Genomic DNA, 27,186 nt, shown 5'->3' on the forward strand with positions numbered 1-27,186 from the left:
GCTGGTGCATTGAGTTTATCCGGCGAGTCAAGTCAAGGAAAGCTTTATTCAGCTGTTTTTCAATACAGTCTTAAAAGCACATAGTTATGATAAACAAGCATTTACAATGCAATGGTCTCTGCATTCTTAAAGTTAGAGCTATTGGCATTGCTCATGACATTTTTATTTATGTTTTTGTTTTTAAAACATAAATAAATGGCATTGTCATTTACAATGCCAATAGCAGGGCAGGAGAGCAAGCAAAACCAACGAGGGGGCAGGAGAGCAAGCACAACCGAGGGGGCGAAGGCAGGAGAGCAAGCACAACCAACGATGGGGCCGGGGCTGGAGAGCAAGCACAACCAACGAGGGGGCAGGGGCAGGAGATCAAGCGCAACCAACGAGGGGGGCAGGGGCAAGAGAGCAAGCACAACCGAGGGGGCGGGGGCAGGACAGCAAGCACAACCAACGAGGGGGCAGGACAGCAAGCACAACCAACGAGAGGGCGCGGGCAGGACAGCAAGCACAACCAACGAGGGGGCGGGGGCAGGAGAGCAAGCAAAACCACCGAGGGGGCAGGGGCAGGAGAGCAAGCACAACCAACGAGGGGGCAGGGGCAGGAGAGCAAGCGCAACCAACGAGGGGGCAGGGGCAGGAGAGCAAGCGCAACCAACGAGGGGGGCAGGGGCAGGAGAGCCAGCGCAACCAACGAGGGGGCAGGGGCAGGAGAGCAAGCACAACGAGGGGGCAGGAGAGCCAGCACAACGAGGGGGCAGGAGAGCCAGCACAACCAACGAGGGGGCAGGGGCAGGAGAGCAAGCGCAACCAACGAGGGGGCAGGAGAGCCAGCACAACCAACGAGGGGGCAGGGGCAGGAGAGCAAGCGCAACCAACGAGGGGGCAGGAGAGCCAGCACAATGAGGGGGCAGGAGAGCCAGCACAACGACGGGGCAGGAGAGCCAGCACAACGACGGGGCAGGAGAGCCAGCACAACGAGGGGGCAGGAGAGCCAGCACAACGAGGGGGCAGGAGAGCCAGCACAACGAGGGGGCAGGAGAGCCAGCACAACGAGGGGGCAGGAGAGCCAGCACAACGAGGGGGCAGGAGAGCCAGCACAACGAGGGGGCAGGAGAGCCAGCACAACGAGGGGGCAGGAGAGCCAGCACAACGAGGGGGCAGGGGCAGGAGAGCCAGCACAACCAACGAGGGGGCAGGGGCAGGAGAGCAAGCGCAACCAACGAGGGGGGCAGGGGCAGGAGAGCAAGCACAACCGAGGGGGCGGGGGCAGGACAGCAAGCACAACCAACGAGAGGGCGCGGGCAGGACAGCAAGCACAACCAACGAGGGGGCGGGGGCAGGAGAGCAAGCACAACCAACGAGGGGGCAGGGGCAGGAGAGCCAGCGCAACCAACGAGGGGGGCAGGGGCAGGAGAGCCAGCGCAACCAACGAGGGAGCAGGGGCAGGAGAGCAAGCACAACGAGGGGGCAGGAGAGCCAGCACAACGAGGGGGCAGGAGAGCCAGCACAACGAGGGGGCAGGAGAGCCAGCACAACGAGGGGGCAGGAGAGCCAGCACAACGAGGGGGCAGGAGAGCCAGCACAACGAGGGGGCAGGAGAGCCAGCACAACGAGGGGGCAGGAGAGCCAGCACAACGAGGGGGCAGGAGAGCCAGCGCAACCAACGAAGGGGCAGGGGCAGGAGAGCAAGCGCAACCAACGAGGGGGGCAGGGGCAGGAGAGCAAGCACAACCGAGGGGGCGGGGGCAGGACAGCAAGCGCAACCAACGAGGGTGCGGGGGCAGGACAGCAAGCACAACCGAGGGGGCGGGGGCAGGACAGCAAGCGCAACCAACGAGGGTGCGGGGGCAGGACAGCAAGCACAACCAACGAGAGGGCGCGGGCAGGACAGCAAGCACAACCAACGAGGGGGCGGGGGCAGGACAGCAAGCACAACCAACGAGAGGGCGCGGGCAGGACAGCAAGCACAACCAACGAGGGGGCGGGGGCAGGAGAGCAAGCAAAACCACCGAGGGGGCGGGGGCAGGAGAGCAAGCACAACCAACGAGGGGGGCAGGGGCAGGAGAGCCAGCACAACCAACGAGGGGGCAGGGGCAGGAGAGCCAGCACAACGAGGGGGCAGGAGAGCCAGCACAACGAGGGGGCAGGAGAGCCAGCACAACGAGGGGGCAGGAGAGCCAGCACAACGAGGGGGCAGGAGAGCCAGCACAACGAGGGGGCAGGAGAGCCAGCACAACGAGGGGGAAGGAGAGCCAGCACAACGAGGGGGAAGGAGAGCCAGCACAACGAGGGGGCAGGAGAGCCAGCACAACGAGGGGGCAGGAGAGCCAGCACAACGAGGGGGCAGGAGAGCCAGCACAACGAGGGGGCAGGAGAGCCAGCACAACGAGGGGGCAGGAGAGCCAGCACAACGAGGGGGCAGGAGAGCCAGCGCAACGAGGGGGCAGGGGCAGGAGAGCCAGCACAACCAACGAGGGGGCAGGGGCAGGAGAGCAAGCGCAACCAACGAGGGGGGCAGGGGCAGGACAGCAAGCACAACCAACGAGAGGGCGCGGGCAGGACAGCAAGCACAACCAACGAGGGGGCGGGGGCAGGAGAGCAAGCAAAACCACCGAGGGGGCGGGGGCAGGAGAGCAAGCACAACCAACGAGGGGGCAGGGGCAGGGGCAGGAGAGCCAGCGCAACCAACGAGGGAGGCAGGGGCAGGAGAGCCAGCGCAACCAACGAGGGGGCAGGAGAGCCAGCACAACGAGGGGGCAGGAGAGCCAGCACAACGAGGGGGCATGAGAGCCAGCACAACGAGGGGGCAGGAGAGCCAGCACAACGAGGGGGCAGGAGAGCCAGCACAACGAGGGGGCAGGAGAGCCAGCACAACGAGGGGGCAGGAGAGCCAGCACAACGAGGGGGCAGGAGAGCCAGCACAACGAGGGGGCAGGAGAGCCAGCACAACGAGGGGGCAGGAGAGCCAGCACAACGAGGGGGCAGGAGAGCCAGCACAACGAGGGGGCAGGAGAACCAGCAGAACGAGGGGGCAGGAAAGCAAGCAGAACGAGGGGGCAGGAAAGCAAGCAGAACGAGGGGGCAGGAAAGCAAGCAGAACGAGGGGGCAGGAAAGCAAGCAGAATGAGGGGGCAGGAGAGCCAGCACAACGAGGGGGGGGGGGCAGGAGAGCCAGCACAACGAGGAGTAAAAAAGCTCCCTTAAAATAGTTCCTCCTTCATCCTGCTCACTCGCCCTTGGTCTCTTGCACACAGCTTTGGCCCCCATGGGGTCTCTACACACCAGTCCTGGTGACTGTGGGCCGGATTTCAGCCAGTCAGGGATCGATAAATGCTGGTTGGGAGCCGCAAGACGTGGTTTTATCGGTGCTTGTACTCATTCCCCCCAGCTCCTCGCGATAGCCCCTGCCTGTGGGACAGAAGCGGGGGCTGTGCAAGACTTACTGTGGGCATCTGGCCACGTAGCTCAGTTTCCTGGATGCAACACATGCATCCCCTCTGTGGCTGGCCCCTGCCTCCAGGATTGCTGTGGAGCCGGTTAGTGGTCACTGGAGGCCCTTGAAGCGGCACTAATTCCCCTGTGCAACTGCCTATACCTTGGTGCCTCGTGTCTTTTTTGGGCCTAGACGCACCTTCCTATACCAGTTGTGACCTTCATTTCCCCTAATAAGGTGTGACTCAGCCACCTGACGGACTCTCCTCTTGACTGCTCATGCTGCACCTTCAGGCTCAAGGGGGTAAGCAGGCCGTAGACCTGCCACTGATCTCTTCACTGAATGCTGACCGGCTGGATGGACTAACAGGACACTGGTTGGGTCGACAACATTGTGGAAAACTTGTCCCTTGTCCATTTTCCCTGCTGTCTTCATTCTGGAGAGCCCCCGGACTCAGGTAGGTGGCTGGCCACTCGAGTCAAAAATTGATGAAGTTGGTATTGATGTTGCTCTCTTGCGTCAGGACCTTCGTGGTGTGGACAGGAGGTTTACGTGGATGGAGGATAGGGTGCCCACCCTTGAAGATGACTCAACAGATCTTAAGGCCACAGTGGATATGCTGCTTTCGATTGTGCGCAGCCTCGAGGCTACAGCTAAGGATGTGGAAAATGGCTCGACACAAAAGTTTGCGACTCATAGGCTTTCCTGAAGGAGTAGAGACCCCCACCCCAATTTGGAAACCTTAATCGAGAACTGGCTTAAAGCATGGGTTTCTGAGGGGACCCGTCGTCCTGGTTTGTGGTGGAGGGGAGCATATCAGGCCCTCACGCAGCACCCTTCTCCTGGGGCCCGGTCATCGTCAGGATACTGAACTTTCTAGACCGAGACGTCATTCTCCAGAAAGCCCACACTCTGGGTAAGCACATTATGTTCTTCCCAGATTACACTAAATTGATGCAAATCCTTTGAAACGGTTAACCAGAAGGTCAGTGCGCTGTCTTTTCCTTCAGTAAGGGGCCTGTCACCGACTGTGAATGTGCCTTATTTAAAATCACTCTCAACCTCAACTATACTGTGTCAGGTTTACTGATTTATCAACCCCCAGGTCCGTCCAGACGGTTTAGAGATTCTCTCTCTCTGAGGTAGTCAGTACTCTAGCGGTTAATGCCGCTAACTTTTCAATTATAGGCAACCTTAATTTACACCTAGACAAGCTCTATGATCCTGAGGTGTCATCTTTCCTGGCTGATCGTGAGGCGTGTCAGCGCGATCAACGGGTATCAGGCCCCACGCACATGGCTGGCCATTTATTAGAGTCGACCCTGTCTTCACAAATATACCCTCTCTTGTGGTTCTACCCCCTGTCCCGTTGGATTGGTCTGATCATTAATTAGTCCCCATGTTGATTTACGATGTTATGCCAGCAACTTAGAGAATACTTTCTCTTTTAAGCGCCCCTGGCATAAATTGAACTGGGAACAATTTCATATTCATCTTGCGGCCACCTCTCCAGCCATTCCGGCTGACCCTAACGAAGCCAATTTGGTCTTTTCCAATTGGATTACTCGGCCTTTGGATGGCCTTATTCCAGCCAAGTTGTCCATGAATCGTCATACTAAATCTAATTCTTGGTAGAATGTCAAATTAGCTGCCTTACGTAAGACCTGTAAGAAGCTGGAAAGAATTTGGCGACAGGACTTTGACTCTACTTCCAAGGATCTCTACAGCACAGCTGTTAAGCGATAACACAGGGCTATCCATACAGAGCGCGCAGCATTTTACGCTGAGCAAATTATCAGGAGTACTAATCCGGCTAAGAGCATTTTTCTATAGTCTCGGACCTTAAAACACAGAAGGATGTTGTTGGCTCATTGATTACCTCTGATGGGCAGTGTAACGAGATTGCAACCTTCTTTGTTAGGAAGGTTGAGGATATTTATAAAGGCTTCCCTACGGTCCTTATAGGCCCCCCGGAGACATCTTGTGTCTCTACCAATGGTACCCTTGAGGGTTTTCCCCCTATTACTCAAGAGGTTTTATTGACACTTTGTTCTAAGGTCAAGTCAGGCTCCCCTGCTGATCCCCTGAAACCTGACCAATTCCCAAAAATTCTATCGACCATTATACACTCTTTGGAACAGGTGATCAATGGGTCCTTGAGTGCAGCGGTTGTACCCCAGGCTTGGAAACAGGCCAGGGTAATACCGCTGCTCAAGAAACCTTCCTTAGACCCCAAAAAATCTGAAAGTTTTCAGCCTATCTCCCTGTTACCTTGGACTGCAAAGATTACAGAGGCCTACATTAATTCCCTTCTCACAGAATATCTCACAGCAAACCACAGGCTTGCCCCTCTCAAAACTGTTTTCGGCCTGGCCACAGCACTGAGTCTGCGCTCCTGGCTGTCACTGAACATCTGTGGAAGGCCTTGGAAGCGGGTCAGAAGTCGGCACCGATCCTTTTGGATCTCAGTGCCTCGTTTGATTTAGTGTCTCATGGCATCCTGCTGAATTGTCTGTCAGAGGCTGGTGTTACTGGCTCAGCACTTAAGTGGCTGTCCTCTTTTCTCGCTGATAGGACGTTCCAGGTGATTGTCCCCCCTTTCGCTTCTGGTACTCTTCCTATAGGCCAGGGGGTCCCACAGGGCTCGTCCCTGAGCCCTCTGCTCTTCAATCTCTATGTCCAACCTCTGGCAGGTGCAGTCAGGAGCAGAGGGTTGACCATGGTCTCTTATGCCGACAATACTCAGTTGGTGGTGGCTCTCTCGAGCGACTCCGAGCAGGACGCCAGGAAATTTCAGGGCGACCTCTCGGCAGTTGCCGAGTGGATGATTACCAACTGTATCCAACTGAACGCCAACAAGTTGGAGGTGTTGTTGGTGGGAGGGAACGATGACCGATGGAACGAGCTTTGGTGGCCCGAGGGTCTAGGTATGGCCCCGGTCCCCAAGCCTGCAGTGAAGAACCTGGGGGTCTGGATGGACACCTCACTTAATTTTCAGACCCTGACTAAAAAGGTGGCGGTAACTTGTTTTGATCTGTTACGTGGGCTCAAATCTATCCTGGCCTTCTTTGATGCCCCGACTAGGTAGATTATCTTGTCTAGGCTCGATTATGCCTGTTGTCTGTACTTGGGAGCTAACAAGTCTGAAATACAGAGGTTACAGAGAGTTCAGAACACGGCCGCAAGATCTCTCCTGGGCCTGCGTGGAACCTGTTCAGTGACTAGTGCCATCCATCGTCTCCACTGGCTGCCTGTGGCCAGGCGAATGGAGTTCAAGTCACTATGTATAACCTATAAAATCCTGAAATTGGCTTCCCTGCAAATTCTGACTGATCTTCTCCTACCTTATACTCCCACCCGATCGCTCGATCGATGGGCCAATGCCTGGTCGTGATCCCCCGTGTGAGTAGGGTTCGTGCCGGCGGCCACTCTTTTCGTAATAGAGCTGCCATTCTGTGGAATTCATTGCCGGTTCACATTCAAGGGCTCACCAACTATCTTCATTTTAGGAAAGCTATCAAAACATTTATTTTTCCTTCTCTGTAGACCCCTTGTTTCTCTTGTTGTGTGCTATTCTTCTGTTGCTTAGCGCCGGGATGACTCTTAGCTGGGGCAGCTGTTGCGCTTTATAACATTTTAACATAACACATAACATAACATTTTCAGTATATACTGCTCTTTTAGGCGCAGCTTAGAGCTGACCACGGACCCGCCGCTAGAACATTCTCTGACACTCCGGAGGCTACCTAGGAGTGGGCAATGAAACAATGCTCTCTTCAGCGATATAAGCTCTCAGATGGAGCTAACCTGAAAGGTCATGATTCACTACATTCAGCTGTCACCTGCTTCCAGGCCCAAAGGCACGCTAAAACCAGGGGATGGCACAGACGCTCTCCTCAGTCCTCTCAAACTGACCGTTGTGACATGGGGAAATAAGCATAGGCCAGATATTATGGTGAGAGAGACAGACCCGGCTCAGAGCTTGCGGCGATCGCCCACCAACGGTATGAGTTTGATGAGGCAGGCATTGTCCTGAAGGAGCAGTCAGATATAGTAAACAGATTTGGTCGATATTACCAGGACCTGTACAGTTCCAGCATCACCCCAGATGAGGATAGCATACTGAACTACCGTGAGTATATACAACTGCCCTGACTGACGATTAGCCACAGAGAATATCTTATGAGGCCCATTGAAGCCACCTAAATCCGGATGGCACTCAACGCTATGCGAGATGGAAGCGCGACAGGCCAATATGGACTCACTTTGGCTTTTTACAAGGCCTACAGCGATTTACTGGCCCCACACCTGTCCACTCTGTTTCAGGAAATGGGGGAGGCTGATAAAATGCCCCCACTATGGATCAGCTTGAGGCATCAAGATGGCGGTCGCACTCTAAGAGTGCTCAAGACCCCCTCCATCATAAGCCTCGCATCCGTCTGCTTCCAGCTGCCATCGGAGTCCCACACTGCAGAGGGCGACTCCCGCAACCTGCCTGCACTGCCTGGATCAGTTTGTGAGGCTCCCCGGGCCCGTGCTGCCCTCGCTGGCCCCCTCCCCCAGACGGCCGGGGCTGCTCAAAATGGCGGCCTCCTCGCCGTCTCATCCTAGGGCCTGAAGCCTCGGCCTGGACGATCCAGCGCTCCGTCTCTGCCCTGTCTGCCTGCGACCTACCTGGCTTGGCCGGACTGTATCGTCGGCTGCTGCCCCGCTGCGGCACCTGGAGTTGCGGTGAGAGCCCCGCTCTACGGCCGGCTGTGTCTGAGCAAGTCGCGGAGCGTTCCCGGGTGGCCGTGAGGCGCTCGGAGGTGCCCTTGACCCTCTGGATCTGGCCGGGGCCACGGCAGGTGCCGGCGGATCTCCTGCACAGCGCGGTGCGGGCGGCACCGGTGAGCTTCGCCTTGGCCGGAGGACTGGCGGAACGGCAAGACCAGACCTGACGAGGTGCCGGCCCGGCCCACGGTTGGGGCTGCGGTGATTGGCGGCGAGGCCTGGGTGACTTGGGCGACCTGCTGGGGTGCAGGCGTACCCAGCGCGGGCCCGGTGGGGCAGACTAGGTGAGGGCTTCTGCCTGGGCATGGCTGACGCTGTTTCACGGCGGCTGTGTGGAGCCTGAGGGCCCGGCTGTGTGTCGCCTCCCCCTGAGACTTGCTGGTGAATCGCCGGGGGCACCCCCGTGCGGGCAGAGGGATTGAGGTCCGCGCTGGTGCCTGGAAAGTTGGCCCGTTTCTCGGGGCCTGGAACCCTGCTTGAACTGGCCTGGATCCTGCGCGCCTCCCTGCACGCCGGTGTGTGGGGTCCTCCGAGTGCCCCGGTCTCCCCCTGTTGCTCGCTGCTGGTTTCCCGCGCCCCCCCGCCATCTTTGAGGTGCGGTGCCGGGGAGGCGTGACGCTGCTGGATTTATTGGGCGAGCGGGACAACTGGTCTGGGACCGTCCTGTAGTCCCTGGAGGCGGGCTGCTTGGTCCCTTGCGCAGCACTGTCCCTCCATCGTTGGCACCGACACCGGAGCTGTGGGGTACGCTGGTCTCCAGGGCCCTGAAGGTTCTTCGCCCTACCCTAGGCCCGATGCTGTGAAGGCCCACCTTTCTCCACCGTCTGGGGTGGAGCGGTGAGCTTGGGTTTGGTTTGATGTGGGGGGCGCCTCGGCCACTGTGTCGGGTGGCCCCCCTCCCTTTTCTCATCCCCTGGACGCTGAGGCCTGCTGAGGGGGCCCGAGGGTCTTGGGGTCACCGGGGCTGCCTGGGGGATCGCCGCCGCTGTGGACAGTTGAGCTCCCTGGGGAGTGGCCTCCCTCCTTCAAAGACTGGGTGTGGGCGAGGGATCGGCCACTACGAAGGGTGGCGGGGCTGAGGCAGAGTGCCGGGGTGCGCCACCCCCCCATCCGGACACCACTGTCTGATTCCCATCCCCCTAACCCAAACAAAGATGGACCAATTTACAAAGTCAGACCGAGACCCCAGGGCCGGGTCCCCGCCTGCTCCTGGGACCACAGAGGGAGATCTCTCCACCATCCTGCAGGCGATAAGCGCGTCCCAGGCCTCGGTGGAAAGCAAGATCGAGGAAGTGAGGGTGGTCGTTGCCCTAATTATACAGGACCACCGGAATGCCACGCGCGTATCACGGAAACGGAGTCCCGTATCTCCACGGTGGAGGACGACGTGGGCACCCTCAAATCCCAGGTGGCCCGCCTTCAGACGCAGACCTCGGAGTTACACCGCAGGGCCGAAGATGCCAAAAACAGGGCACAGAGAAACAACCTGCGCCTCCTGGGTTTTCCGGAGGGGGTGGAGAAGGGCCGCACCGGCACCTTCATGGAGGCCTGGTCCGCCCCTGGATGTCCAAAGAGAAACTCTCCCCCTGGTTCGCGGTGGAGCGGGCTCACAGCTCTCTCGCTCCTAAACCCCCTCCCGGAGCCCCTGCCTATCATCCTTCGAATCTTCAACTTCCGGGACGGGGACGCAATTCTGGGGGCGGCCAGGAAACTGGGTCTGTTGCTCTTCCAGAACTCCAAAATCATGGTATTTCCGGATTACACCAGAGAGGTACAGACTTAGCGCCGGTCCTACGACGAAGTCAAGCAAAAACTTAGGGCTAAGGGGCTTCGCTATGGTCTCCTCTTCCCAGCACATCTTAAGGTGATCTTCCAGGACAAGACATTCTTCTTTGACACTCCCCAGGCGGCATGGACCTGGCTCACGGAGGAGCGTCCCCTCCTGCCTGGTGCGCCCCCCCCCCGCCCCCCCTGCTCGTAAATCATCAACGCAGCCGAGCCACGATGTGCCCAAGACCCAGAGGCGCCAAACTGGATCTCGAAGGCGGGCAATCGCCGGGGAGGCAGTTCCCATTCACCGGGGGCGCAGTCCCGATGCTCCCCGACTCAGCCCCCGAACCAAAGAGCCTCTTCCCCCACCTTGGCCTCTTCTTTGATCGACATGGGGAGTATCCCCAGGCCGGACGTGAATCTGCGAAAGGCCATGTCGGACTCGGACCTGTCTGGGATCCCCGTGATCCGTGGCTCTGGTGGTGAGGAGGGGGTGTAACCAGCGCTGCAGCCTGTGTAACTTGCATTTCACTTGTCGAGACTCTTCACAACAGGTCTGCTCCTGATCCTCTGAGCGGGGTCCTACCCGGCTCCACTGGGTGGCTCGATAGGGGGTTCGCCTTTCCAATGCAGTGCCGGGACTGATTTATCCTGTTAATCTTACATTTCTCACTTCTTGTCTTTTCCAGCTGTTTGCATTCATCCGTATACATGGAGGGGGGTCCACTTTAGCCACGCTCTCGCTTGTTTGTTCGTTTGTTTCTTGCTAACAGTTTTAGATTAGCGAATCACCTCTTAGAGGGGTAGTTAGAGGTTGGGGAACTTTTTGGGGCGACAGATGCTTCCACTTCAGAAGTGTAGGGTGGGGGGAGTTGGGGGGCAAGGGTGGGGGGGGGCCGTTGTCTCCCAACAGTTTATTTTTAGCCGCCTATGGACCGCTGTTTGTTGTTCTCACTGACAGACGTGATTACCTAGTTGTCCCCGCAGTTGACCAGCAGATCATCACTTAACATGCCTTTTCCCCTAGGTCCTGGGCCCGAGTGGGTACCCCCCTGGGCTGGAACGGTCCCACGTCTATATCCGCCCCTCCACACATCACTCTACTAGATGGCGAGCGCCCTCAATAGGTCTATCCATATCCTTTCCTGGAATGTCAATGGCCTCCTTGATCAAATCAAGAGCACGCTGTCCTTCGCGCAACCCACCGCCACACGCCGGACATACTGTTTCTCCAGGAGACATACCTCCTGGGTACACAATGCAATTTATTAGCCCGCTAGGGATTTGACAGGGTCTGGCATGCTGGCTTTGAGCGGGGTTCCAGAGGGGTGGCTATCCTACTCAGAAAAGGGTTTCCCTTTGCCATGGCTAGAGCCAAGACCGATGCACAGGGTCGCTTTGTGTCCATCTCCGGAACGATTGAGGGACACCCCATGAACCTCCAATGCACATATATTCCACCTGCCCTTCACCATCTTACGCTGGTCTTCTCCTCCTTTCCTCAGGGCCACGCGGTGGTCGGGGGGATTTTAACGCCGTCCTGCAACCCCTGCGTGATGCGACGGGGAACCCATCGGAGGGTCGTCTCGCCTCAGCAAGGGTCGTCTCGAGTTGGTCTTCGGCCCTAGGCCTTTGTGACATGGAGGGTCTGGAACCCTCGTAGGGAACAATACACCCACACGTCGTCTGCCCATCATACCCACTCCCGTATAGATCTCCTCCTGCTGCCTGCAACGGACTGCCAACTGGTCTCTGGGGCCGCAATACTGCCCAGGGGGATCTCGGATCACTCCCCTGTCTCCCTTCGTCTTGGGTCCTCCTCTGCGGGTCCGCGAGCGACTTTGCGGTTGAACGCCTGGTTTCTGCAGGACTCCACGCTCGTGGAATCACTTGGGCAGGAACTGCATCAGTATTATTCCACTAATACGGGCTCGGTTCCCTCACCGGGGACGATGTGGGAGGCCGACAAGGCTGTTGCCCGGGGAGTGGCCAGGGGACTGGTCCATGCGAAACGGGTGGAGCGGACAGCCCAAATTGTGCGTCCGGAAGCTCAGGCAGCACAGCTGGAAGGAATTCAACGGTCGCGGAGAGTCCAGTTGGCAGTGGTCCACGAGGAGATTCGCCGGAGCTCATTGGAATCCGCAAAAATGCTTTGGCGTTCATCGGTGGCACGTATCTACGGGTGGTGCGACAAAAATGGCAAGCTCCTACACAATCTAGTGTCCTATGCCAAAATCAACCACGTTATCCCCGAGATCCGTTTGGCAACAGGGGCCCACCAGGTGACGTCTTCAGCCATAGCACAAACTTTTGCTGACTACTACACAACCGTATATGCTGCTCCCCCTCCTGGCGCTCAACTGGCTGACTTGCTGGAGAGGACCGGTGCCCGGCTGCCGTGTCTCCCTCGAGAGACTGCGGAGGCACTGGATCACCCCTTCACCTCAGAGGAAGTTCACGAGGCAATATCGCTATTGCTCCCCGGAAAAACAACTGGTCCGGACGGTTACCCCCAGGAGTACTACGCGACCTTTCGCAAGATCCTGGTTCCCCATTTAGTGGAACTATTCAACCATGTGGTGGAGGCAGGATCCTTCCCACCTGAATTTGACGTAGCCACCATAGTGGTCATTCCAAAAACGCAGCCGCCCTCCCTGGACTGTGCGGATTATCGGCCAATCTCGCTGATGAACACGGAGCTCAAGATCTTCGCTACTCAGCAGAGGTTGGGCCTGGGACTCGAGTCAGGTTGATAAGATAGCCCTTTATGCGGACGACGTCCGGCTTTATCTGGCGGACCCGGACAGTTCTCTGCTGCCACTGTGATGATCTGTCTAATTTTATGTATCTGCCATGAATATTTGATCTGCAGTACCCCACTCAGCCGGGTAACCCATGTCCTGTTGACTGTGTACAAAGTCATGTTCCTCTCAATTATGATCAATCTGCTGCCAATGAATTTTTCGTGCTTTGAAAATCCAATAAAGTTGATTTAAAAAAAATCCCCCACTACGAGTGAGGTACTTATAGTAACCATCTTGAAGCTCGGCAAGGATTCCCAGGAGTGCTCGTCTTACAGACCACTTTTGTTGATAAACATTGTCATCAAACATTTTGCGAAGATATTGGCTAACAGACTGACACCGCCCGAGCAGGTGGTCTTTATACCCAGCAGCATGCTATCCTATAATCTGAGAACAGTATTTGCGACCCTGTAGCATGTTAAACCAAGCGTTAAGGCGGCTGCAGCGTTCTTAGACGTCGAAAAAGCCTGTGATTCGGTTGAGTGGAAATACATGCTGGTGGTGCTTAGGCGATTGGGAGTTGGAGAGATTTTCTTGAAACCAATTTCAGTATTATATAACTCCCACAGCTCATATGCATTTGAGTGATGTTCTTTCGTCACCCATGCAAATCTCTAGGGGCACAAGACAAGGGTGCCCCCTGTCGCCTCTGCTTTACGCTGTTGCTGCAGCGCCCTTGATTGGTGCTCTGCATGAATATCACGACAATAGGGGTATCCGGTTCCCGCGCTATAATCTTGTTGTCTCTGCTTACGCAGATGACATGTTATTGTATATACGGGATCCGGACACGATTCTCTCTCCAGTTTTACGAGAGGTGCTTCGAATTGTCAGTGTGTCGGGTCTAAAAATTAGTTGGGCAAATCTATCATCTTCCCTTTGACTCTGGCCACGGAGCAGACTGCTTTAGATTACCCTCTTCAATGGACGACGGACCCCGTCAGGTATCTTGGTATACAGATACACTCCAATGCGGAACAAATTATCAGGGCAAATTATGACAGAGCCATTATTAAATTGGAGGAAGACACAGACAGGTGGATACGCCTTCCTATCTCGCTGGTGGGGCATGTCCCTGATGAAGATGATCACACTCCCTAGATTCCTTTTTCTGTTAGTCAATATCCTGATGGTGATACCCCAACCTATCTTTAGGACACTAAGGACACTACTAGGTATATTGGTCTGGGCGGGGAAAATGTTGCGTGTTAAATTAGACACTTACACTGCCTTACTTGGCGAGAGGCCTGGGGGCACCAGACCAGGAGCAATATTATCAGGTAGCGCAGTGTTCGCATGCCCACATTTTATCCTTGACCCACATAATCTGCCACATCTTCAAATAGAGAAAGTAGTTGCTAGCCCCGACCCCCTCCCTTGCAGTCTTTTTCAGGCCCCTGATCGGCGACTCTAAACTCAGTGGTTCACGCCTGACACTCCCTGCTGAGAAAACAGGCTGGCGTCTTATTATACTCCCCTCTGATGCTAGTGGAGTGGTGTCATCGGCTTAGCGTCAGCGCTGACAGAGAAGCAATCCGCTTGTTTGGTGCTTTAGATATCCATGTAATGGGCAACTTGTTTGAGGGTGGAAGAATACACACATGGGAGGAAGTAGCGGAGGGTGTACCTGACCGTACCCCCCTCACACAATTTCACTTTTTCAGAGCACGTCATGCTCTGAGGGCTTTGCTAGGGGATGAACTGCAGGAACCACCGGAGTTGCCTGCGCTGTCGCTAGTAATCCGTTCAGACTCCCCTAATAAGTTACTGTCGAAGGTTTATGCCAGCTCACAAGCATTTAGGTTTACCCAATACAGCAAGGCCAGACTGGAAGCGCAATTTAGGGGTGAACTCACTGGTGAGATCTGGCGCTACTGCTGTGAAGCCACAGAAAAGATTGAGCTTAATAGGCCCGGCTGGCCCATTGTAAGTACCTCAATAGGGTTTACTACACTCCGCTGAGATTATATCGATATGGGCTCAGGGATACAGATCGCTGCGAGCGCTGTGGAGATGCGGGCGGAGTTTCTGCATGTAGCATGGTCATGCCAACCAGTAGCGGGTTATTGGACACAAATCTTTTGCTTATTAAACGAGATTACAGGTCTGTCCCTTTCACCAGACCCTTTGTTAGCACTATTGGGGTACACCAAGCCTCTGAATAAGAAAGTTAGGAAACTGGCCTATTATTAGCTAAGCGCAGGATAGCGATGAGATGGATGCATGGGCCTATACCGGATGTGAAACAGTGGGAACGAGATATGCTCTACTGCAATACCCAGTCAGATGTCTATAATGAACTGCTGCCCCTAAAAATTGCCCTAAAAGCTTTTGGGGTCTTTACACGGAAGATCAGTTGGCGAAACAGGCAGATAGTGGGGACAATCATTGAATGAGGGCTGTAGGGGGCCACACTAATAGATTATGACAGCTTCTTACCCTATTTGTCCTTGCTTGCATGCAGAATTGTGACCCTTACTGATCATCATTGTTCAGTTCTAGACTGTATTATCGGTCCGTGATCACATTGATTGTAATACCATAATGTTGTGATATCGCTGTGAGGGGTACAGTTATTGTTGACGGCTAATTGTAGGACTGCTTGTGATATTTGCTTTGATCTGTGTACCATTGTGAACTGGATTATCAAAAATAAATAAACAATTTAAAAATAAAAACGGACCTGGGTGGGACCCAGGTGATGGACTAAAGGCTCCTTGTTTCTCTGGTGCTTGGTCAGGCCAGATAGCCACCTCTGACAAGGGAAGCCTCGTTGGAGTCCAACGGTGACCCTCTACCACCCTTTGCAAGTATGTACTGCCTTGGACCCATGGAGTGCTCTGGTCTGTGTTCTGATCTCCAGTTACTAATTCTACACAGGAGGAGGTCCACCTCGAATAACCCGATATGTATATTGACTATTTTGTTGGCAGATGTTGGGCGACAGATGTCGCCCGTGTAGAAGTGTGGGGGTGTTGATGTTGGTGGTGTTAAATGTTTTCCATGTTTTGTTATGACTGTCCGTATTTGCATTGTGTCATTTAGTGCACTGGTTGAGGTGGACTCTCACACCATCTCTCGGATCCGTATGAAATTGAAATTGTAATTGAAATTGTGTGTGTCTTATAAAGCGCACTTCTACCCGCACCGCAGGCCTCGTAGCGCTATAGACCGCTGGGGAACCCGTCCTGGCTTTCCCTGTGAGATAGTCCCTCCTGGGAGTCTCCAAGGTGAAACCAGGCATCCCCAGCGTTTGTGAGGGGCCGTTGTGGAGATGAGGCAAGCTAATGCCCAGAGTTGCCGAGTGTGATCTCTGGTTGGAGTAGGCACCAATGCGAGAATTATCGAGTCCGCTGATCCTGGTCTGAGACCCTGCCGCGTCGGGAATCGAACCCTGGTCCCGGGCCGTTCTCTGCTCTCGGGTCTGCCGCCTCTAACCAGTGAGCCACACCACTCCAGTATGCTACTCCTATGAGGAGTTTATTCTCTCGTGGAATGTTAACGGTCTGCTGCATTGTATAGAGTGCACTGGGGTCATAAAATGTATCTAACGTCATCAGACGGGTGTCGCATTACTACAAGAAATGCATTTGTTAGGTGCTCTCTGCCCCTTCTGCGTTGATATGGTTAAGACCATGTGTATCATTCCAGCTTTAGTAGAGGTCCAGAGGAGCTGAAATCCTTCACAAAAGTCTTCCACTGGTGATTACCCAGATCCAAATCCTAACATGGACACATCTGGCCCACCTCGTGAGACCACCAAGCCCACTCCAGATCTCTTGGTTCCTGGGTGGAGTACCAGGACTTGCGATATTTGGCGAGCGCGGCACATACACAAACTTCTGCATCCATGAAAACTATGTCTCAAATTAATCATATATTTCTCTTGCCCATTGATATGCCCTTCACTTCAAGTGCCAGTATACTTCCTCATGGCATATGAGACCATTCCCATTTTCTGCTCTGTCTCTGGCGCCAGCCCGCCGTACATGGCATATCTGCCGTTTGAACATCTGGTTCCTCATGGATGATGGTCTCTCGGACTACTCTCCGAGGAACTGACGTTCTACTTCGAGACTAATGAGGGAATGGTTTGAAGGGCCACTACACTATGGGTGGATAGCAAAACCCACAATTCAGAGTGTTACCAAAACCTCGCTTAAACACAATAATACGGACAAGCACCAGCGCATCATGGACCTGGACTATCTCAAACACAATCGGGACAAGCACCAGCGAGCTTGAAAGCTGCATACTCTGGATGGGGACTGCGGTAGCAACAAACGAGACAGAATCTTTGACACGGCAATTGGAGATCAATATGGCATCCCTGCGCCAACTGTCCTTCCACGAGGCTTGCCAATTCGGACTCAAAAGGTGTATGAGCGCGGAGATAAGAGTCGTATGCTTCTATATAGACTGGCCACTGGGAATGTCAGCTACCGACTCATACCTTCTAATGCGGATGCCTCTGGAACCTCAGTTTTCGACCACAGATGGTAATCACAACAATTTTTGTGGATTACTTTGAGACGACTTATGCCTGTCAGCTGTGGCCCGCCTGAGAATTGGCCAAACCGCTATTGTCTGACATACCTCTCACCCGCCTAATGCAACACCAACAAAAGACCATACATTCATCAATTACTGTTGTCGAGATACCATCCGGGAACTAAAGACTCGCTTGTAACCCTGTTCCAAGTTCGCCCCGATCAAGGAGGGGGTGACAACTTTCCAGAGAAGAGTGGACATCACCTGGAGTCCAATCTGGAAGAGGACATGTTTCAGTTTACTGGAATGCTGAAGAATCCCCATAGGAAGAATGTTAAAGGAGCTAGACTTCCCTGCAGGAGGAGCCAATTGCTGGTGGGGGGGGCATGAGGACTTAACCGTGGTACTGTGGGTCGGCCTGACAGACTTGTGAGCGCGTAACTGGCATGCTCTTAGTTCAGAGCCGATAACTATCGCCGAAGCAGAAGATTCCTGGCACCGCTGATGTGTGCCCCAGCATATTGCCTAGTCAACCCTGCTTTTGCAGTCATGGCACTTGCCACAAGTGTGGCCAAGAAGTCTGCACTGCTGACCAAGAGACTGAAGTCAAATTGTGGCACTCGCAAACTGTGCATGAAGTGACTTTGCTGTCACAGACGTGGCACTTGCCTCAAGTGTGGTACCACAAGGTGAAAGAGAAATTTCACTGTACATCCTTCTACCTGAAACCTCAAAGAACACAATGGGTACTGTGCATGAAAAAATGGGGATGGATTACTTTCCCAGCTGAACCCTAGAAACAAATAGTGAAAACAATTGTTTCTCGATAAGAAAGCCTCATCCACGTTCTGTGGTATGCTTCATAATCAGTATTCTCATCCGTATCATGTTAAGATGATATCACCGGGGGGTACTCAACCACTTCGGAGGGGGGAGTTCAACCAGTGCGACTGGTATCCCAGTTGGCAACACCACCATGGATGGCCAGGTCAGGTGGGAGTTTTTTTGTAATATAGTTCAACTTAACGAAACTTATACCTGGAAAAGACAGGTATCCAGATGGTATTAGGTGTACCTCAGGGTATACCCAAAAGGAATTATTTTTATTAACAGGTATCCTAGGTATGTTTCAAAATATGTAGCAGATGTTTAGGGTCCAAAGCCTGTTTCATTCATTAAGATGCCACAATGTTTCTGCCCACTCATGCATGGAAACTGGTAAAGGTCATTCATCAGGGCTATATGTGGATCCCTTATCACTCCTATTAACCACATGCAAAGGAAATTCCTATCTTCACCACTTGCATAAGCCAACTTAGGGGAAAAAAATCTTAGCATAGTTAAGAGACTGATGTATATAGGGACCTTACTCAAGACACCTGTGATTAGTGACAAGGCCATGTATTCAGTCAAACACTGCTTACCCTCATATGGGACGTTACTGACTTGAAGGTCTCTTATGCGTCTGGTGACTCCTGTCGTCACACACTTGCAGTACAAATTAACTAATGTGATTACATGTTGCTTAAGATGAGGCACAGTGTACAATATAAAGGGAAGGTAAGACCCATCTCAGCTGTCACAGAAATGTATAAAGTTAGTCACAGGAAACGATAAGCCCAAAGCTGGGGATAGTACTACGGAGTACCGGAGGAACAACCTTCAATAATTATAGGTATGACAGAAATACACGATAAACCCATCATAAAGAGAGTCCTCAAAGCGCATCCCTGGAGTGGACCAAAATACCCATAGACTCATGCAGTTGTAGGTAACTTACTTTGTCAAGGAGGTGCGTTGGTACACAACCTACATCCTGTTCGTTAGCAAGTTGAACTGGTTTGTCAATAGAAAAATTGCCATGAATTGAAAATGGCAACTGCCATTAAGGAGGGGTGGTTGGAACAGTGGTCAACTGGTGCAGTCCCACCGTGACAGTATGTCATGGGCCACCTTTGCAAAAATCAGACTGGGGAGCGTGGGAAATGTAGTCGCTCTGACTGGAGTGTATGCAATCATGGCTAGAGTGTCTGAAGAATATTATCTGGAGGACGCCCATCTGGGAGTCTGCACTTACAATTGACATACATGCCAAGGGTAATCCATCCACATTTCATACATCATGCCCATTGTGTTACTTGCCCCAAGTGTGTCCAAATTGCCTTGTATCACCACTGCTAGTCCCATGGCACTTGCCCAACAATTGTCAATGCAGACTATGCCCCTAGGAGTGAAACCGCTTTGAGGCACTTGCCAGTGTGTGCCTGAGTAAATGTGTTGCTGTCTGAGACACTGTCCCGAAGTCCGCCCAAGCAGGCCAAGTTGTAACTGCTTCACTGACTCCCCTTAAAGCAAAAAAGCTGCTGCCCATGGACCGGTGACTCAATGAAGACTGTATAGCCACCTCAACCTTTCACTTTCCAAACAGCACGGGACAATGGTTGCTGCTTCTTTGAAATTAAATAGGTCTCACATTAACAAGAGTTTGAGCTATTGGCATTGTAAATGACAATGCCTTTTATCTATGTGTTATCAAAAACAGATAAATAATAAGCATTGTCATTTACAATGCCAATAGCTTAAACTCTTGCAAATGCTTGTTTTGTTTATTTCCAACTTAAACACATTCTTGAAAATAGATTTCTTTTTGCCATTCATATATTGAGGACTAACCTCCCCAAGCTTTATAGGCCCACCTTCTAATGCAAGCTAATGGAAGGTTACAAGTTGGTAATTCAAAAGGATAGCAACAATGACATGCTCCAGAGTAGGGACTAAGATCAGAAGAGGAAGAAAAGCCATTGAAAAAGAAGCAAACTTATGAGATTGACAAGAATACCAAATCATAGTAATCAATGGGCTGACCAAAAGCTCACTCTGTGTTTTGATAGTTTACACAATAGTTCGTTGATAGCAGACAGCTAAAAGCAGTCTCGAGGTAAGACCTAAAAAGGAGTCAATTCTGAAAATAATCTCTTTATAGGGACATAACTGCCTTGTCTAGATCTATAAAGTGTCAGCCAAGGTGCAACAAACGTGAGACACTGAAATGTCACTATAACCAAACTGAAAATATGGCAGCTATGCAGTTATCCCCTCACAGGTGTATATTTTTAGACTTCATATTTACAAATTACTGGTGTCAGCTATCACATTCCATGATAATTTGTAACCAGTAAGTGCAGGGGTCCAAAGATTTGCCCAGAAGCCTGCAGACACCACATTGAGTATCAGGTTGGGGGTGGGGAGAATACCATTGCTGCACTGTCTGGTTTCCACTGTATGCCTCTTTCAAATACTACTAGGCCCTCCCTGCCCCTTTAACTCTCTTTTTCATGTTTTTCCCCACCCTTTCTTTCTCCATTCGTCACCGTTTTTCCATCTCTAGTTTCCTCTTTTACCCGTTTATGTTTTTCTCTCTCTTGCTATGTGTGAAAGTCTCACAAAGAAAAATAAGTGCCAATCCCCAAAAAAGGAATGCCAGTGGGCCCCACCTTTAACCGCCGGCTGAAATTAAGCACTATCTTTATATTAGATGAGGTTTTATCCTGTTCAAACTCATGGGAGAGAGATCAAGTATCAAAAGTGGGAAACAAACAGTACCCCCTATATCCATAGATTAAACTATACTTAACATATACAAGGAATGGAATCAATGTTTAAGAATTCATTGGTTATAAGCGTTTGACTCAAGCCTTGAGCGTAAACAAATGTAAAAAACATAAAGCAAGTTAGATGGTGAAAATACTAAAAATCATATGAAACAACAATTGTGACAACTCAACAAGCTATTATTTAACCGACTGTCAAGACATAAATATCACATAAAAACTTGATGTCCTGCACAGTAATTCACAGAAAAAAAATAATCTTGAAATCCTTTTCTGTGTTGGTTATGTTAATGTAGTCAATGGCGTGTCCAGAGGCGCCTGAAGCGTACTGGGACAAAAACAGCTGACTGTCCCACCACGCTTCACAATTTATCCCTGTTACTGTGAGTCACAAGATAAACAAGGAAAATAAATAATCTTAAGGGCCTTGTGATTAATACTTAAAATAGTGCACAATTACGACTAATGCTAGGGCAAATTGTAGTGTACTCATCTACAATATTACACCCTGATTTTTTTGTATAAATCTTTTTATTGCCATTTTTTATCATCTTTCTGAACAAGAACATTAATGCAGTCGCATCATACTTCATTATAGCATTAGGATAATACAGATCATGGTACAGCATTCGGTTATACATTAATAGAGTTTCATTACGTTAGCAATAATGGCTTTAGTGAAACATTATGGTACACAATGTATCTATGTTCTGAACATGATGACTCACTTATTTGAACTGTGGAAGTAGAATACAACAAAATGAGGACAAAGCAATCAAATCATGGGTAGGGTGATTACCTGAGACCTGTTGCCTGGTATGCTGTCACACGAGATCCCTGCCAGTTGTAGCGGTTGATAAATCACTTGATGTCGGGGCCTAACCTATGTCAGTAAAGCTCTGTTCTTCCTGGGCCTCTCCAAGTGTACTCTCTGAACACAAGTAAGTGATGGTTAGGCTGGTTTATCGCATCCCCTCTTACGATTCATCTGCGACTGCCACTAGGCCTACAATATTACACCCTGATGATGACCTCAATGGAATTTGCATGTCTCACCCAAAGGACGTCGGAATACGTTAGTGGTATTAAGTGAGGCGAATGGATAGAAGGGTGGCTAGATAGATGTATAAAAGAAGGGTGAAATAAATCCTTCTAGGGACGGTTGGAGTTGTTAGTTTCTCGGCTCAGCAGCAAGTATACTTCAAGCGAGGGATATTTTAATTTTCTTGATACTCCCTTAACCCCACAGATCCATGATGGTACTCTCCCTTACTTTTAGGCAGGGCGACTGTAATTATGTAATTCTGAGGCTTAATTATGGATTTGCCTACCATGCCACCACACAGTCCATCATCTGCTGTGTGATCTCTAGATTTTAACCAAAAAAAATTGTTTTTAGATCAAACGTATCAAATGTTACTAAAAACGCAGCAGCATGTCTTACTGCAGAGTGGAAAGGCCTTTGCAGGGATTGACTGGTAGTCTTTTAGTTGCTTATTACTGTACTCGGGTATTAAACTAGTACTAATGAGGTGAAACATTCGCCCCTGGGCAGTTGTAATGCGTAAGAATGTGAAAATGTAGAAATGTGCTCCATAATTTTTTTTTCTTGCCGTGAAATTTAGTCAACACTGCCACATAATTTGATCTTACCTGCCACATAGTTCCAGGTTGTAATGCCCTCACAAAATTAGCCTCCACCAACCCTGCCTTTTTTAAATACAATAAAAGTGACCACCGATCGCTCTGCCCCACGCACATATCCACTCACCTGAGCATATGAAAACTGCTCCTCCTCATCCATTACGACGTTCAAATGCTCCTCTCTCCAGCTGCTTGAATCACCCGCTCCTGGGCGGAAGCGGTCTGAGAGGACTTCTGTGAGCGCACGAGCTGTTGTGATGGGCGGGGCGCGAATTCGTGATCTTCCAATCGCAAAGCCTGCACTAACAATGCACGCGTGCGCAGAGGACTGGCATAGCCAGTTCCGGTCCTGAGTGGGCGGGGCCTCCGGAGGCGGTGCCTAAAAAAATACAGCCAATGCGGAGCCTGTGTTTTTTAGGGTGGAGTTATTGTCATTCTTGAACGGGGACTCGGGGCGACGGGACTCTTCGAAAGGACACAGTTGTTATTATGGCTAATGTAATTTTGTCTCGGTGCGGTGTGCTGAAAGCTGTGACTGAGGTGGTTAAATACTAAACGTACAGATAAGGCACGCGCAAACCAGTGACATCACCGTCGTGGCTGCTTGGTGCTGCTAGGTACAGGTTGTGTAAACTATGAAATTAAATTGCTGTTATGTTGAGACCAAATAACATATATAACCATGAACCTGGTCACCCTAGCTAAACTAGAACTTACATTGCCAGGGGCTGCTCTACTAAATTCTACACAATTAGGGGTAAATGGTAGGACCACTATGGTTTTTCTTTGACACCAAGATTTCTGGCGAGTGCTGTCAGCTGATTTTCGAGGGAGGGTGGATGTGTGGTCGTGAAGGGGGATAGGAAGTGTGTACTCGAAGCACCTTTACTATTGTTTCTGCTCTCTCTTGCTTTTTGTAAACATTACCTTTTGTCTGAAACTTAATACAATCTGTTTATCACAAGTTTTCCACACGATGGCGCCCTACCTTCTTGAGCTACATTGTAAACAGGACGCAGACCTAAAATTGCACGTTTTTAGGTCTCGCCTAGCACTGCGTTGGAGGGAAGCTTTTGGAATCTCTCAGGACTTTGCTTGAAACTCGTGCATGTTTTGCATTGGTTTCTATTGCAGGGCGGGCAACTAGAGCTAAATTTCAGGGGTGGTGGGGGCTGAAAAATGTTTCGGGAGGTAGCTAATTCAAACAACCATAGACCGAGTGGCTGTAAGAAGGGGTGAAAACATAACAAAAGCCAAATTTACAAGTAAATGGTCTTAATGGTCTTTTAAAGACCTGTTAAGTACTCAGGTGCGGCTGCAATTCGATCGTCGCCAGCCAGCAAAGTTGTGTCAGCCCGGCACACACGACGGGGGGGGGGGGGGGGAGGGACGGACTGCAGCCCCGTGAGCCCAATGGGTGTTGCGCGCCTGTTATATTGGTACTCGTGCACGTTTGGCATTTCCCTTGTGGGAGCGAGCAGCGGCACCATCTGTTAGCAATTATCGCGCCTGGAGCTGCTCGCTCCCACAAGGTAAAAAGGCTGTCCATGGACTTCCAGCCACGCTCCACGTAAACCTCATTATTATTGCCACTGGGAAGGAAAACAAGAGCTTCACTTTTGCTACCCCGTTGCCGCACTTGTTTATTTGCTGAATGCCGACGTGTGGTTAAATTTTTACAGTAAGCATGCATTGTGTCCAAAAGGGGACCATACTAAAATTTCAGAGCGTTGCATCCTGCATAGGAAGTCTGTACTGATTACTAACTTCCTGCAATAAATTAAATATCACAGTGATTACATGTTTTAGTAGACAATGTTTTTACATCAAGCAGTTTTCTTGTGTGCTCTTCCGACCGTGGCACGCGGAAGTTACAAGCCAACAGGCAAATGAGCATAATAAATGAAACTTGACTACAAACGTAAATCCTTTTTGCCATCCTTACATGTTTTTTTATATTTTTCTCCACAAAAAGAAACGTGCGGCCTCGATTCCGCTGCAGCTCCGAGGAAAGGACACATTGTAATTTTAAATAGAGTTAAAGAACGATAACATTTACTGAGAACTGTAATGAAAAAAAAAGATGGTGTATTTCACCTAACATTAGAAAGACAATGTGAAATAAGGGATTTGCGATTTTGCAGATCAGTGCATGTGTTTGAAAGCTGTGCCGTGGGTGGCAGGTTATGCTATCATATAATGTATTGTAGTTGGCTCTGCGCACTTGTCAGGGTTTCTGTGCAGCCACTCGGAAAATGTTCCCATTGTTCTTTCAGGTGAACCACGGATAGAGTTGAATTCCCAATAACCTACCCAAACAGAAAGGTCCAATTCAAAAGTTTGAAATGTGATTGCTTTGTTATTTATTTGTGTTGATGTGAAAATGTATTTACCGAGAGGTGCCACCCCCTGCATCTGTAAACATTCAAAAAGATGTTAAAAGAAGAGAAACTGAAAACGCAGTCATGAAGCGCTGTCAGCAGTTTTTAAATGAAAAAGGACAGCTTGTGTGCTCAATCATGCTCTCTGGGCTTAGCACACCCTGTCTACAACTCCTAGAGAGGTTCTAATAGGAAACCAAGTAGTGTAGGTAGGTGCACACACCACACCTCACTAGTCATGGCCTTAAAAGCAGGGTCTAGTGTGCCTCTGCTAGATGACAGCCCAGTGCTGCCAACTAAGTATGACACATTTACCTTTCAAGAGTTAAGGGGTCTATGTGCCATAAGCAAATTAAAGCAAGGACAAAGTCCCACCACCCAAAACCTGATAGGTATCTTAGTGGCAGATGACTTGGAAAAAGCATCAGATCCAGATAGACAGGGTAATGGGGATGGGGTGCAACCATCAACTGAAGAGGATCCAAGTGGAGTACCCCACCAGGACTCTGAGGATGATGAGGATGCAAACCAGATTGGTGTCAATGGACCCAACCTGGGTGACACAGGGCTACCTGGAGATGAAGTGGGCCAACATGGGCCTCCCTCCATCCCCCCACGTAGACCTAATGGTGTACCTAGAAGGAACAGATCACTTTCAGTAGAATCCAACAATTCTGGTTCATCAATAGGGTCCTCTGCCTCTTCTCATAGGAGAAGAACTTCTCCTGAGAAGAGGGAACAAGAAGCTAGAATGAGAGAAGTCAACCTTAGGATAAGAAGGCAAGAAATTGCCTTAGAAAAAGAGACCCTAGCTATTGGGAGTGAGAGCAAAAGGATGGGGATAGAATCCCCTGGTGGCAGCAATATCCCTAGTGTTAGGGATAGGTCTTATGACCATAGAAACCTAAACAAGAATGTCCCTTCTTATCAGACTGGGGATGACATCCGCAAATGGATCACTGCACTGGAAAGGGCCTGCAAAGTACAGAATGTGAGAAGTTGGCCTGATATATGATGCTCACTAGTTCTAGTGATCACCTTGTATCAGTCCAAACAACCCTTATGGTGATTGGTTGTAAGTCAACCTTATAGACCAGCTATCCTAGTAGCGTGGACAAAAGCAGTCTTTAGGCTAAACTCTTTATGGCATGTGAAGCCAGCTGTTTTACCACATATAACCTTTGAATACCAAATGAAAAGGACACCACACAGGTTGTTATGAAAATAAACAGTTATTTATTAACTAACATACACCTCTGAACTCTTTATGAGGTCAGAGGGCTAAGCACATGACAAACTCTTAGGAAAAATACGTTTAAGTTGCACAAATTACAATGGTGCCCTAGGGGCACGACAAACCATATACTAAGTAAGTGGAATGTGAAAGTCAATTAAAGGAATGGAGCTGTCCAGAGGTTGTAGGATCGCTGGGACCACGCTATACTAACTTGAGGTAGGTAATAGTAGGCCCACGGAGCGCGTGTGCAGAGTGTAAACTCACACGCAAGATGCGTACAAACGTCTATGGACAGTACAGTTTAAAGTTAAGGTGAGTACGGACGTTCCTGACTAGATAGGACTGAAACGGCAATGGAACTGGACACTAGGATAGTCAAGCTACCCTTGAGCACCGAAATGCTCGTGTTACCTCACCCTTAGGCTGCGGGTGCATAGGTGCGAAGTCTATGGAGCCTTGCAGAAAGATGCTGCAGGCGACCAGGAGGAAGATGTCCGGTGCAATCCAAGGGTGGATTGGTGAAGAGAAGAACCTGAAAGCAGAGGGGACAATGTTCAAAGTCACTAGCCAGTGACTGGAGTGGAACCGGGTGTCGTTGTCGCGATCAGGTGAAGGTGGACGCTTGTCTCAGCAGCCACGTGGACCAGGCGGTGTCTTCGACAACCAGGATGGAGGCACGAGCTGTCCCACGCAGGCTCTCGCTGTCGGCGGTGCTGTCTCCGGATTTGGGTTCAACAGGCCTTGGCAAAGGCAACCCACGCGGTGAGTGGAAACGGCATCTGGAGTGGACCAGGAGGGTCCGGGGTGCTCCTCTTTTGGAAGGGGGGTGGGACCTTTGTCCGGTCTTGCGCCAGCTCGGGGGCTGGAGTGCCCCAGGAACTGGTTCTGACCGGTGTATGCACAGGGACACCTTGTGTGCCCCAGGCATGTCTCATTCCTTTGAGCCCTGTCCTACCTAATACACAAAATCCTGTCTGGGGTGGTGCTAGCACCTCCCAAGGCAGGAAACCCTTTGTCCAAGCCTCCCTCGCTGGAAGGACTCCCA

The 27,186-nt window shown here is 51.2% G+C and overlaps 2 protein-coding genes across 3 annotated transcripts in view; one reads left to right on the forward strand and one right to left on the reverse strand.

Moving 5' to 3' along the window:
- Window positions 1-22,831, reverse strand: part of CENPS (centromere protein S) — a 121,169-nt gene extending 98,338 nt beyond the window's left edge. Inside the window, exon 1 of the mRNA XM_086921344.1 lies at window positions 22,651-22,831. Coding sequence (XP_086777470.1) covers window positions 22,651-22,683 — 33 coding nt within the window. The 5' untranslated portion in view covers window positions 22,684-22,831. The remainder of the gene's footprint in view (window positions 1-22,650) is intronic.
- Window positions 1-27,186, forward strand: part of LOC147710658 (uncharacterized) — a 509,433-nt gene that overhangs the window by 199,285 nt on the left and 282,962 nt on the right. The gene's annotated exons all lie outside the window — the stretch shown is intronic.

Source organism: Lissotriton vulgaris, chromosome 5, assembly GCF_964263255.1.
Source record: "Lissotriton vulgaris chromosome 5, aLisVul1.2, whole genome shotgun sequence".
In the NCBI taxonomy this organism is placed as follows: domain Eukaryota; kingdom Metazoa; phylum Chordata; class Amphibia; order Caudata; family Salamandridae; genus Lissotriton; species Lissotriton vulgaris.